Raw genomic sequence first — 13488 nt, forward strand, 5'->3', positions numbered from 1 at the left:
CACAGTCCAGTTTACATTTTAGAAAGTGCAATCCTGCCTTGAGTAAGGAGTGAACTGGGGAAGGGCAAGCGTGGAAGGTGAGAGGCCTGTGGCTTGGATATAGGTGCTGGTAGTGCAGGTGATGAGAAGACAGATGAAAGAGTTATTGCGGTGGGTTGGTTATGGGGCTGAGAAAGTGAGCGGTGACAAGGACGACTCTCAGGTTTCTGGCTTGAGCAACTAGGTGGATAGGTTGCTAGCCTCATGAGGAAAGTAGGGCTTTCTGTCCTGTGTGACTGATGAGGGAAAAAAATGCAGTTATGTCCTGGAGAGACAGGGAGCCCTCTCTCTCTCTGCATGGCACTTTCAGATACCTTTTCGCTTGAGTCAGATGTGTCCTTCTCCATCATTCTGGTCGCCTTCCCATCACTGTCATGTAGATTGTGCCTTCTGGATGTACTTCAGCCCTGTCTGCATTTTTCTACTCCTGGTGCCTTAGGCTGGCTTAGATCTCATTGCTTTTCAGCCACATTCCTGCAGGAATTGTGTGGCTGGTTTTCCTGCTTCAGTCTCACTCCAGACTGCTCTGAGTGCTCTTCTCCTTTCAGCGCCCTTTCTTACTTGCCCACGTGCTCAGTTACTACTGGCTTTCCTAAATGGCCTCTCTGCTTCTGCCACTGCCCCCTGCAGAATATTCTCAACAGAGTATCCAGAGTGATCCTTTCTTTCTGTTGTTGTTGTTTGTTTGCTTGTTTTAAATTAAGAAGTGGTGTCTTACCCCGTCTCTACTAAAAATACAAAAAACTAGCCGGGCGCGGTGGCGAGCGCCTGTAGTCCCAGCTACTCGGGAGGCTGAGGCAGGAGAATGGCGTAAACCCGGGAGGCGGAGCTTGCAGTGAGCTGAGATCCGGCCACTGCACTCCAGCCTGGGTGACAGAGCAAGACCCCGTCTCAAAAAAAAAAAAAAAAAAAAGAAGTGGTGTCTTGCTACGTTGTCTAGGCTAGAGTACAATGGCTATTTGCAGGTGCGGTCATAGCGCACTACAGCCTTGAACTCTTGGGCTCAAGTGATCCTTCCAGTTCAGCCTCTCAAGTAGCTGGAAGTGCAGGTTCTGCACCACCATGTCCAGCTCAGAGTCAACCTTTTTTTTTTTTTTTTTTTTGAGACGGAGTCTTGCTCTGTCGCCCAGGCTGGAGTGCAGTGGTGAGATCTGGGCTCACTGCAAGCTCCGCCTTCTGGGTTCACGCCATTCTCCTGCCTCAGCCTCCTGAGTAGCTGGGACTACAGGCGCCCGCCACCACGCCTGGCTAATTTTTTTTTTTTTGTATTTTTAGTAGAGACGGAGTTTCACCGTGTTAGTCAGGGTGGTCTCGATCTCCTGACCTTGTGATCCGCCCACCTCAGCCTCCCAAAGTGCTGGGATTACAGGCGTAAGCCACCATGCCCGGCCTGTTTACTTAATTCTTTATATACCACAGAATTTATTCTGCCTACAATCCTCTACGCACCTTTCATTCTAATTATTGTCCACAACTAGCTGTCCAGACCTCTTTCTCCTCTGTGCCTTTGCATGTTGCCTCCTTCCTCGTTGGTTTGACAGCTGCTGCTCATCCTTCTAGGTGAGCTCAAATCTCATCCCTGGAGTTTTCCTGACTCCCAGTGTGAGGTGTCCCCACCTCCTTGGGAACTCTGTTGCACACTGCATCCCTTCATAGCACCTGCTCTGTTTACTCTTGTCTCCCCCTTTAGACCATTAATTCTTTGAGAGCAGAAATTCCTAGCTTGCTTTCTCAGTATCTGTTAACGATATCTGATTCAGGACAAATGCTTAGTAAGTAATTGTTAAATATTCCTGTCTTCACCTTGACTTTTCTAGTCACTTGACCCATTGGCTTAGCTCCCCTATCTGAAAGATGGGGAGACTATTCCTAGCTTCCTGCTTAGGGTAATTTTTTTGTGCCAGGACCTCTTTTACAGGACCAATGTTCTGAGACCACCCCATCTCCAGGCCCTCTGCTCTCTTCTGGATGAGGCAGCCAGCTCTGGAATCTCAGTCATGGTCCTCCATTACAAGGTCTTAGGCTATGTCAGGTTAGCTGACTTTCCAAGCCTCTGAAATGAGAACTGTAATCCCTGTCTCATAAGGTTATTGTAAGGATTACATGAGTCGTTAGGAAGCAGTCATGCAGTACCCTGGTATGCAGTAAGCATTAATGGTGGCAGTAGCGGGGATTGTGATTGTTGTCATTATCACCCTCCCTGTAATCCAAAAATGCCACCTGAGATTTTCCCTCTTTTTTGTCTTGGTGTCCAGGAAGGCCAGGAGAATGTCGAGATCCTCCCCTCTGGGGAGCGACCGCAGGCCAACCAGAAGCGAATCACCACACCATATATGACCAAGTACGAGCGAGCCCGTGTGCTGGGCACCCGAGCGCTCCAGATTGCGTGAGTGATTGCCCCTTCACTGTCTTCTCCATCTGTCAGACCACAGTGAGCTCCTGTACCGCTGATCTTGCCCAGCCTGGCACCTGAAAACACTCTCTGCTCTCACATTCCAAAGGTGGTGCGTCCCTGCGTACCAGGCATTGTGCTAGGCCCCTGCCCTCAGGGAGCTTGTGATCTAATAGGAGAACTAGGATATGAACATCTGAGAAGTCAAGTAATAGTATGGGAGAAAAATGATTAAAAAACAAAACAGAACTAGATGGTTGCCTGTCACATTCGTGCAGCAAAAAAGGTGAATTCAGAGCCAATGGGTACCAGTGATTCTTTTTTTTTTTTTTTTTTTGAGATAGAGTCTCACTGAGTCGCCTAGACTGGAGTGCAATGGCACAATCTCAGCTCACTGCAACCTCTGCCTTCCAGGTTCAAGTGATTCTTGTGCCTCAGCCTCCCAGGTAGCTGGCATTAAAGGCATGTACCACCATGCCTAACTAATTGTTGTGTTTTTAGAGACGGGGTCTTGCCATGTTGCCTAGGCTAGTCTCGAACTCCTAGCTTCAAGTGATACACCTGCCTCTGCCTCCCATAGTGTTGGGATTGCAGGTGAGAGCCACTGTGCCCGGCCATGGTGGTTCTTTGTTGTTTTATTTTCCGAGTCTAGATCTCACTCTGTTGCCCATGCTGGAGCACAGGGGCCTGATCATAGCCCATTGCAGCCTCAAACTCCTGGGCTCAAGCAATTTTTTTTTTTTTTTTTGAGACAGAGTCTTGCTCTGTCTCCCAGGCTGGAGTGCAGTGGCCCGATCTCGGCTCACTGCAGCCTCCGCCTCCTGGGTTCAAGTGATTCTCCTGCCTCAGCCTCCCGAGTGGCTGGGACTACAGGCGTCCACCACCACCCCCGGCTAATTTTTGTGTTTTTAGTAGAGACGGGGTTTCACCATATTGGCCAGGCTGCTCTCGAACTCCTGACCTTGTGATCCACCTGCCTCAGCCTCCCAAAGTGCTGGGTTTACAGGCGTGAGCCACTGCGCCTGGCCGGTGCAATTTTCTTTTTCTCTCTTTTTTTTTTTTTTTTTTTTGAGATGGAGTTTTGCTCTGTCACCCAGGCTGGAGTGCAGTGGCGTAATCTCGGCTCACTGCAAGCTTTGCCTCCCAGGTTCACATCATTCTCCTGCCTCAGCCTCCCGAGTAGCTGGGACTACAGATGCCTGCCACAACGCCTGGCTAATTTTTTTGTATTTTTAGTAGAGATGGGGTTTCACCGTGTTAGCCAGGATGGTCTCAATCTCCTGACCTCGTGATCCACCTGCCTCGGCCTCCCAACGTGCTGGGATTACAGGCATGAGCCACTGCGCCTGGCTGGCTCAAGCAATTTTCTTGCCTCAACCTCCCAAGTAGCTTCAAGGTGGGACTACAGGTATGTGCCACTATGCCTGGCTTTGTATTTTTTGTAGAGATAGGGGTCTCATGATGTTGCCCAGGCCAGTCTTGAACTCGGCCTCAAGTGATTCTCCTGCCTCAGCCTCCCAAAGTGCTGGAGCTGGGATTACAAGCATGAGCAACCATGCCTGGCTTTGAGGTGGTTCTTGAAGTGAGGTAGACTATGGCCAGCCCAGCAGAGTGGGGGGCCCTCCAGCTTGAGAGCACACTAGAGAGATGAAAGCACAGAGCAGTGGTGGGGTTTTGGGGATTTGAAAATCAGCAAACTTCCCTCCTCCTCCTTTCTTGTGAGGAGTAGGTGAGGGAACAGAGCGGGGTGCTCTAATGGTACTGTGGGGAAGCACGAGACTGAGAATAGGAGCCCCTGCCCCAAACTCCCTATAGGCTGATAAGGGAAATGGTGGGTATCTGGAGGAGCGGGGGTAGTTCAAGAAGGGAATAGTGGAAATTAGCCTAGAAAGAAAAGCGGCTGGATGCCGTGGCTCACACCTGTAATCCCAGCACTTTGGGAAGATGAAACAGGTGGATTGCTTGAACCCAGAAGTTCAAAACTAGCCTGGGAAACATGGTGAAACCCCCATCTCTAGAAAAAATACAAAAAATTAGCTAAGTGTGGTACTGTGCACCTGTAGTCCTAGCTACTCGGGAGGCTGACGTAGGAGGATCACCTAAGGCCAGGAGGTTGAGACTGCAGTGAACTGTGATTGCACCACTGCACTCCAGCCGGAGCGACAGAGTAAGACTCCATCTCAAAAAAAAAAAAAACCAAAAGAAAGCTGGGGCCAGATTTGTGGACTCTGTGTGCTTATAGGGGCAGCAATGCTGTCTGTAAATTCCCCTCCTAGGCCGGGCGTGGTGGCTCAAGCCTGTAATCCCAGCACTTTGGGAGGCCGAGACGGGCGGATCACGAGGTCAGGAGATCGAGACCATCCTGGCTAACACAGTGAAACCCCGTCTCTACTAAAAATACAAAAACTTAGCCGGGCGAGGTGGCAGGCGCCTGTAGTCCCAGCTACTCGGGAGGCTGAGGCAGGAGAATGGCGTGAACCCGGGAGGCGGAGCTTGCAGTGAGCTGAGATCCGGCCACTGCACTCCAGCCTGGGTGACAGAGCGAGACTCCGTCTCAAAAAAAAAAAAAAAAAAAAAAAAATTCCCCTCCTTAGTGTTCAAGCAGCATTGGGCTGTTGTCTCCTCTAGTCCTGTAGGGATAAAGATGACCATCATGTCTACCTCAATAAAGGGTTTTATGGGTGGGCAACATTGTTCTTCCCCATGCCTCAGCAGCGGACCTCTTCTCAGCCTGGTTGTACTCCTTGCTCTTCTGCGTGGCATTAGAGCCATGCCCAGTATGATATCCCTACCCAATATACCACCAACGTCAGGATCCTCTGGGCCTGCACCACCAATTATGGTAGCCATGAACTGTATGTACCCATTTACATTAAGTACAATTAAATAAAATTAGAAATTCAGTTTCTGTCTTACTAGCCACCCACACTTCTTTTATTTATTTATTTATTTTTATTTTATTTATTTATTTTTTTGAGACGGAGTCTCGCTCTGCCGCCCAGGCTGGAGTGCAGTGGCCGGCTCTCGGCTCACTGCAAGCTCCGCCTCCCGGGTTTACGCCATTCTCCTGCCTCAGCCTCCCGAGTAGCTGGGACTACAGGCGCCCGCCACCTCGCCCGGCTAGTTTTTTGTATTTTTTTTTAGTAGAGACGGGGTTTCACCGTGTTAGCCAGGATGGTCTCGATCTCCTGACCTCGTGATCCGCCCATCTCGGCCTCCGAAAGTGCTGGGATTACAGGCTTGAGCCACCGCGCCCGGCCTTATTTTTATTTTTGAGAAGGAGTCTCACTCTGTCACCCAGGCTGGAGTGCAGTGGCGTGATCTCGGCTCCCTGCATCCTCCGCCTCCCAGGTTCAAGTGATTCTCCCACCAGGGCCTCTTGAGTAGCGAGTTACAGGTGCCTGCCACTGTGCCTGGCTAATTTTTGTATTTTTAGTAGGGATGGGGTTTCACCGTGTTCGCTGGTCAGGCTGGTCTTGAACTCCTGATCTCAGGTGATCCTCCTACCTCAGCCTCCCAAAGTACTGGGATTACAGGCTGAGCCACCATGCCCAGCCTTTTATTTTTTTAGAGACAGTTTGGCTGTATCGCCCAGGCTGGAGTGCAGTGGTGCTATCATAGCTCACTTCAGCCTCAAAATTTCTAGGCTTAAGTGATCTTCCCACTTTAGCCTCCCAGGTAGCTAATGCCACCACACCTGGCTAATGTCTTAATTTTTTTGTAGAGACAGGGTCTCACAAAAAGACTCCTGGCTTCCAGTGAGACCCCTGCTTCAGCCTCCAAAGTGCTGGGATTATAACTAGCCACATTTCAAGTGTGTTCAGTAGCCACATGTGGCTAGTGGTTACCATAAAGGATAGCACAGGGGGATAGGACACTTCTATCATTGCAGAGCATTCTATGGGGCACACTGATAGAGACTAAAAGTGGCCCAGCAGAAACAAGAATTCATAAGTTATTTTTAAAACAAATAGATTGCTTATTTGCAAGTTAAACAGTCTTTCAGCACTGAGGAAAGATACTGCATTAGCACCCTATGGGACGCTGAGATGATTAAAGATGTAGTCCCAGCCAGGCGCAGTGGCTCACACCTGGAATCTGAGCACTGTGGAAGGCCAAGGTGGGCAGATCACCTGAGGTCAGGAGTTCCAGACCAGCCTGGTCAACATGGTGAAACCCCGTCTCTACTAAAAATACAAAAATTAGCCGGGTGTGGTGGCTCACGCCTGTAGTCCCAGCTACTCGGGAGGCTGAGGCAGGAGAATCGTTTGAACATGGGAGGTAGAGGTTGCAGAGAGTCGAGATCGCACCACTATTCCAGCCTGGGTGACAGAGTGAGGCTCTGTTACCAAAAATAATTAAAAAAAAAAAAAAAGACGTAATCCCTAGTCCTCCAGGTGTTTTCTGGTGGGGGAGATAGACCTGTGCACAGGTACCCACAACCCAAGGCAGACACGAGTGGTGCTTTATGAAAGGTACAAAGAGAGTTATTGCAGAGGTGACTGGGAAAGCCTTGTGAAGGGATTAGAATTCTAGTGGGGACAGGTAAAGAGATTTGATTTTGTGGGTACTCCAGGTGCCAGAAACAGCCCAAGGAAAGGTCCAGGTGGTGGATTTGTGGTGAGGGATCACAAGCAGCTTGGGGCATGAGGCTGGAAAAGATGACACTGGTCCCATGAGTGACAAGTTCAGAAGACTGGAGTTCATTTGCTGGGCAATGTGAAGCACTTAAAGGTTTTGAGGCTGACATCCAGGCCACTGACATCCAGGCCACTAATAAGTCCCAGTGTCCTGTTTTCCTTTTCTTTCTTTCTTTTTTTTTTTTAAACGGAGTTTCACTCTTGTTGCCCAGGCTGGAGTGCAATGGCATGATCTTGGCTCACTGCCTCTGCCTCCTGGGTTCAAGGAATTCTCCTGCCTCAACCTCCCGAGTAGCTGGGATTACAGGTGCCCACCACCACGCCTGGCTAATATTTTGTATTTTTAGTAAAGACATGGTTTCACCATGTTGGTCAGGCTGGTCTCGAACTCGTGACCTCAGGTGATCCACTCGCCTTGGCCTCCCAAAGTGCTGGGATTACAAGTATGAGCCACTGCGCCCAGCCAAGTGTCCTGTTTTTCTTGGGGAGCGAAGCTTGATCCAGCTCATTCCAGTCTTTAGTGCTGTTTCCACTTAAGGGCTATGACACCTTCTGGTGGCTTCTTGCCTGCTTTAAGCTCTTGTACAGCCATAATGGGACTCTGCACTTGGTAGGTGCAGATGGAGTCTCACTTTGTCGCCTAGGCTGGAGTCCAGTGGTGCCATCTTGGCCCACTGCAACCTTTACCTCCTGGTTCAAGCGATTCTCATACCTCAGCCTCCCGAGTAGCTGGGACTACAGGCGCGCGCCACCGTGCCCAGCTATTTTTTGTATTTGTAGTAGAGATGGGGTTTCACCATATTGGCCAGGCTGGTCTCAAACTCCTGACCTCAGGTGATTTGCCTGCCTCAGCATCCCAAAGTGCTGTGATTACAGGCGTGAGCCACTGCACCCGGCCAGAACAACTGTTTCTTGGGTGGGTTTTGGATGGAGTTTCAGTCTGGTTCATTAGCACCACCTGGTGGCTGATGATATTTGTCACATCTGCTTCTTTTTTTTGTTGTTGTTGAGATGGAGTCTCGCTCTGTCACCCAGGCTGGAGTGCAGTGGCCGGATCTCAGCTCACTGCAAGCTCCACCTCCTGGGTTTACGCCATTCTCCTGCCTCAGCCTCCCAAGTAGCTGGGACTACAGGCGCCCGCCACCTCGCCTGGCTAGTTTTTTGTATTTTTTTAGTAGAGACAGGGTTTCACTGTGTTAGCCAGGATGGTCTTGATCTCCTGACCTCGTGATCCGCCCGTCTCGGCCTCCCAAAGTGCTGGGATTACAGGCTTGAGCCACCACGCCCGGCCACATCTGCTTCTTAACTGGATGGTGGATGTGTTTATTTGTAGAGGCCGTGGTGCAAGAAAAATTAAATTACTTAAGGACACATCTTGCACATTCCATGTGCATAATAGGTGCTGAATGAGTGAATGCCCTTGAATTATTTATATTTTAAAAGAAAGCAGGCGTATGCAGATCATGGAAAGTATTCTGCCACATTCTTTAAAGCTTTATATTTTGGGAAAGTTTGAATACTTATTGAGAGAGGATATAGGGAAAGTTAAATCTTCCATCTCTGCCCTTGGGAAATTTTCAGGCTTTTGGGAGTAATATAAATTGAAATATTTAGTAATAAAATTAGTAAGCTGGTAGCTCTCAGACTAGCTGATTATCAGAATCATCTGGGCAGTTCTGCAAATGCAGGCTCTCAGGCCGCTTCACTAGAGATTCTGTTCAGGGATTCTGGAGAAGGACCCGTGAACCTGTATTTTTTAGCATGCTCTCCTGTTCATTCTGGATGTGTTAGTGTGAACCTGAGCTGGAATCATCAAGACTGACTTCCTAGAGGAGATGGGCCTAGAATTGGCATCCCTTTGCTTGGTGGTAGTCTCCACTGTGGGCCAAGTGTTGTGCTGGGGGCTAGACCTCCGTGGTGAATCACATGTGGTTCTGGGCCACCAGGAGCTCATGGTCTAATGTGGAAACTTTCCAAACAAGTAGTTACAGTTCAGTGAGATTGGTGCCAAGAAAAGTATATCCTGACTGACTTGGGGTACTGAAGAGTCAGCACACGATTTCCAGGATGGAGACATCCGGACCTCTTGCAGGCTTTTAGGGAGATGAAGAGCTTGTAAGAGCACACAAAAGGGAAACAACATGGCGCGTCTAGGGAACCAGAAATAGTTTGGTATGGCTGGAATGTGGGGTAAATACAGGAAAGTAGCACGGGACTGTGCTAGGAAGGCGAACAGGGACCAGACTGCACTCTGGCCTGATAGCCAAGGGGAGTCATAGCAGTGTTGTAAGCAGATGAGTCCCTGGACTGCCTGCTGGCCTCAGGTGAAGGGTAGGGAGGGCTGGGCAGGAAGGGCAGGACTTCTACTGAGGTGTTGTGGCTATAGAGAATGGAAATGAGGCTGGGTTTCATCCCAGCAATTTGGAAGGCTGAGGCAGGCGGATTGCTTGAGCCCAGGAGTTTGAGACCAGCCTAGGCAACATGGTGAAAACCCATCTATACAAAAAATTAGCATAGCTGGTGGTGTGTGCCTATAGTCCCAGCTGCTTGGGAGGCGGCAGGAGAATTGTTTGGACCTGAGAGGTGGAGGTTGCAGTGAGTCGAGATCTTGCCATTGCACTCCAGTCTGGGCAATGGGAGTGAAACTTTCTCTCCAAAAAATAGAGAGAGAGAGAAAATAGAAATTGAAATGAGGGGCCCTGGGCACTGAGGCAAGGCTCTGGGGTTGGAGCAGTTAGAATGGTGTGCCTTTGCACACGCCACCCTTTCCACCAGGACACTCTGCTGTGGCCGCTGGGCTCAGGAGTCTGCGATAGGCCTCTGCCAGGGAAGATCTCTGGCAGTGCCCCTACACACCACTCCCTACTGTGCCTGTCTACCTAGAAGATGATGTTTCTAGGTGGGGATCAGGATGCCGTTCCACCTTCACTGCCTGTTAGGCCCTTCTCCCTGGGTTTGTAGTCTCCCCAACACCTGTGCGTATCCCTACAGGATGTGTGCCCCTGTGATGGTGGAGCTGGAGGGAGAGACAGATCCTCTGCTCATTGCCATGAAGGAACTCAAGTAAGTCACTCAAATCATGGTTCACTTCTCCAAATCTCTGGGAGGCATCTGTTGGGTTCTCTGTTGCACCCTTTTCTCCCACTTCCCTGGCTGAAGAAGTTGATGCTTATTCCTACAGATCATTAGGAACAGCTCACCAGGAGGTAGGAGGAAGAGAGAAGAGGAGGCAGGGAAAGGGGGGAGGGCACTGATGAGACCGGGACCTTTTCTGGCTGTTGGAGTTTCCCTGTTCCTGCTGCAGGAGGCCTTACCAATAATTCTATCACTCTTCCCCCTCTTGTCTGATATAAAAACTTTCTTTTTCTTGTAATTGCTTTCTTACAAAGTACACTCATCAGCCCCAAGAGGCTGCTCCTAAGACTTCTCTTTCCTTGTGTTTTGTACACAATCTGTTCCTTCTGCGGCAGAGCTGGGGTCACCAGCCCTCATGTACTTGTGACTTTTCCCCTGCCACAGGGCCCGAAAGATCCCCATCATCATTCGCCGTTACCTGCCAGATGGGAGCTATGAAGACTGGGGGGTGGACGAGCTCATCATCACCGACTGAGCTGGAGTCATCTTCCTGCCCTTGCCCAATTTTCATTCCCACTTTATATGTGTAAATAAAATATTCAACTTTCCAACCCCCTTCCCCTCTGCTTATCTGCGATGTCACCACCTTTTGCTTCCCTGTTACCGCCATGCTGCCTGGAGCATACACCTATTCCAGTGGCCCTGTGACTGTCAGCTCCTTAAGAAGCACCAGAGGCCCTTAGCCCCTTTGGATCCCCCACATCCTTCCCTCCATCTCCCTGTTCCCCAGAGCAAAGGCTGCTGCAGGGGAGACACCTCAGCTGCCTTCCCAGCAGACAGACGAGTCTTTGTGCCCAGGGAGCTGGTTGCCACGGAAACCCCCAATTTCCTTTCCAGTGGGGACTGGCTGCAGGGGCTTCTCCCTTCTCAGGAGTATCACAGAGCAGGTCTCATCAAGCCACCCATTGTTTCCTAAGGACCTGCTTTGAGCCTCTTATCGTGGGCTCGGATCCCCTTTCAGGAGCAGTGCCCCAGCAGGAAGCGTGGGGGTGTGCTGATCTCCCACCGTCCCCAGGCAGAGCCCTGCTGGGCAAGTCAGTGGCTGAAGCAAGGACCGAGCACCTGCCTACCCCTGCCCCCACGCCTCTGTCCCCACTCCTCCTCAGGACTCTGCCCACACGCTGTCCTCTGTGGCCCACCTCTTTGGTGTGCCACACCCATGCCATCTTCCCAGCCCCTATAAGATATCCTTTCCTTCCTGTTTGGGGCTGGTGATCCTCTGAGGCCTTGCAGGGATGGTACTGGGGTGGTGGTGCTTCTGGGTTCCAGGTGTTACATTAAGTCAGCTGGAGCTCCCGCTTCCTCTGCCTGAGGTTCTAATGGGTCCTCTTCCTTTCTCCATCCTGCTTACCCAACCTGAGGTAAGACCAGTCACACTGGCTCCTCCCTCCTAGGGGGTCACGGGGAGGGTGTATATTGACTGAACAGGAATAGAGGGAAAACTGGCTTCCTGAATATGCCAGCCTTGACCTCCATTCCACTGCCAGCTCCCCTTCCAAGAGGAGGAGCTGGGCTTCCCTAACCTCTGCAGGAGGCAGGGCCTCCGGGCCTGGGTGCAGCCTGGTCCCAGGATGGGGTGTGGGGAGTGAATGGTGAGCATCTGCACTGGTGGGAGGGGTGTCTGCTGCCCTGGAGAAGGGTTAATTCAGGGAGCAGTGGACTTCACACCCCCATCCATCCTCCTCCAAGCCTGTGGAATCCTTTAATCAAGTTGGGTGCTGAAATTTCAGCTCTGAAATGCCGCCTTTGTGCTGGCATCCAGGCAGCCGCCCCAGAGTGCGGGGGTCACTTTCTCGGCCCCATTTCTCTAAATAGTCTCTTTGTTCCCTGCTGGGCTGCTCAGTATCAGATGTGATTAAAGGGAGATGGGGTTTGGGCTGGGGGGGAGGGGAGTGGGGGGTTAACCCTTAGGGGATAGGGTGCAAGGGAAATGGGGCAGAATGGGTGTTTTTCCTCCGTCTTCCTCTTCCCATTCTCTTCTTTTGGGGAGTCCCCTGCTATTCAGCTGGCTGGGCCTGGGTTTTGACTTCTCTTGAATAAAATGTCACCAGTCACCACTACTGGTTCTGTTTCCTTAGGGTTTGGGCATAGTCTCTTGAGTCATTTCCAGAAATACCCGACTCTTTTTTAACAAGTGGAGCTCCTGCCTTCCTGAGGCCTGCGTACCCTTGGAACCTTTGGTCTAAGGGATGTGCACAACCCAGGTCTTCTGACTTCTCTGGGGTCATTTCCCCTCCTTCCACATCCTCAGTGATTTCCCACTCAATCTCATGAGATGTGGGGTCTTGGAGGTGATAGTGTCATCTTCCGGATGTGCCCCTTGCTCCCCACCATGCCAGCTCCATATCCCTCATCCCACTGCGAGCAGGAGTAGTGAACAGACCGCAAATGGACAAAAGTCCTGCCTTTCAATGAAGAGGAAAGGGTGGGTTGTAAAAATTATAAACACATAAGGTTAGTACTGATTGATCTGTGACAAAATTCTAGAATAGGTTGGCCAGGCGCAGTGGCTCATGCCTGTAATCCCAGCACTTTGGGAGGCCGAGGCGGGCAGATCACGAGGTCAGGAGATCGAGACTATCCTGGCTAACACAGTGAAACCCTGTCTCCTAAAAATACAAAAAAATTAGCTGCACGTGGTGGCGGAGGCCTGTAGTCCCAGCTGCTCAGGAGGCTGAGGTGGGAGAATGGCGTGAACCTGGGAGGTGGAACTTGCAGTGAGCCGAGATCGCGCCACTGCACTTCAGACTGGACGACAGAGCGAGACTCTGTCTCAAAAAAAAAAAAAAAAATTCTAGAATAGGTCACTTCATGTTTAAAAGTGCTTATATAATAAAAAGGAGATCAGGCGCTAGCATGGGTTGTCTAAGAACCAATATTGCCAAATAAGTTTTTTTTTTTTTCGATGGTTACTGGTCTAGTCCAGTAGGTTGAGGGAATGCCAGAGATCAGTGAATCTTGATTTTGACAAGGCATTGGCAGTCTCCATGCCACCGTGACAGAGAAGCATGTGCTTCATGGTGATGTAGTTAGACAGTTTTAGAACTGATTAGACAGCCTCCTTAAGAGTGGAGATAGAACTGATTAGACAGCCTCCTTAAGAGTGGAGATAATAGCCGGGCGTGGTGGCTCACACCTGTAATCCTAGCACTTTGGGAGGCTGAGGCGGGTGGATCACGAGGTCAGGATATTGATACCATCCTGGCTAACATGGTGAAACCCTGTCTACTGAAAAATACAAAAAATTAGCCAGGTATGGTGGTGGGCGCCTGTAGTCCCAGC

The 13488-nt window shown here is 50.4% G+C and overlaps 1 protein-coding gene across 12 annotated transcripts in view; it reads left to right on the plus strand.

The window, feature by feature from the left end:
* LOC105464464 (RNA polymerase II, I and III subunit F) overlaps positions 1-13488 on the plus strand; it is a 92352-nt gene that overhangs the window by 3925 nt on the left and 74939 nt on the right. For 11 of the 12 annotated variants that reach the window (XM_071080562.1, XM_071080564.1, XM_071080563.1 and 8 more), the window contains exons 3-4: positions 2295-2425; positions 10063-10134. In XM_071080562.1, the coding sequence (XP_070936663.1) occupies positions 2295-2425; positions 10063-10134 (203 nt within the window). Of the gene's footprint in view, positions 1-2294; positions 2426-10062; positions 10135-10590; positions 10758-13488 lie in introns of those variants that run through there. The other variant, XM_011712412.3, reaches the window with a different exon arrangement.

The sequence above is a fragment of the Macaca nemestrina genome, chromosome 15 (assembly GCF_043159975.1).
Source record: "Macaca nemestrina isolate mMacNem1 chromosome 15, mMacNem.hap1, whole genome shotgun sequence".
NCBI lineage: Eukaryota > Metazoa > Chordata > Mammalia > Primates > Cercopithecidae > Macaca > Macaca nemestrina.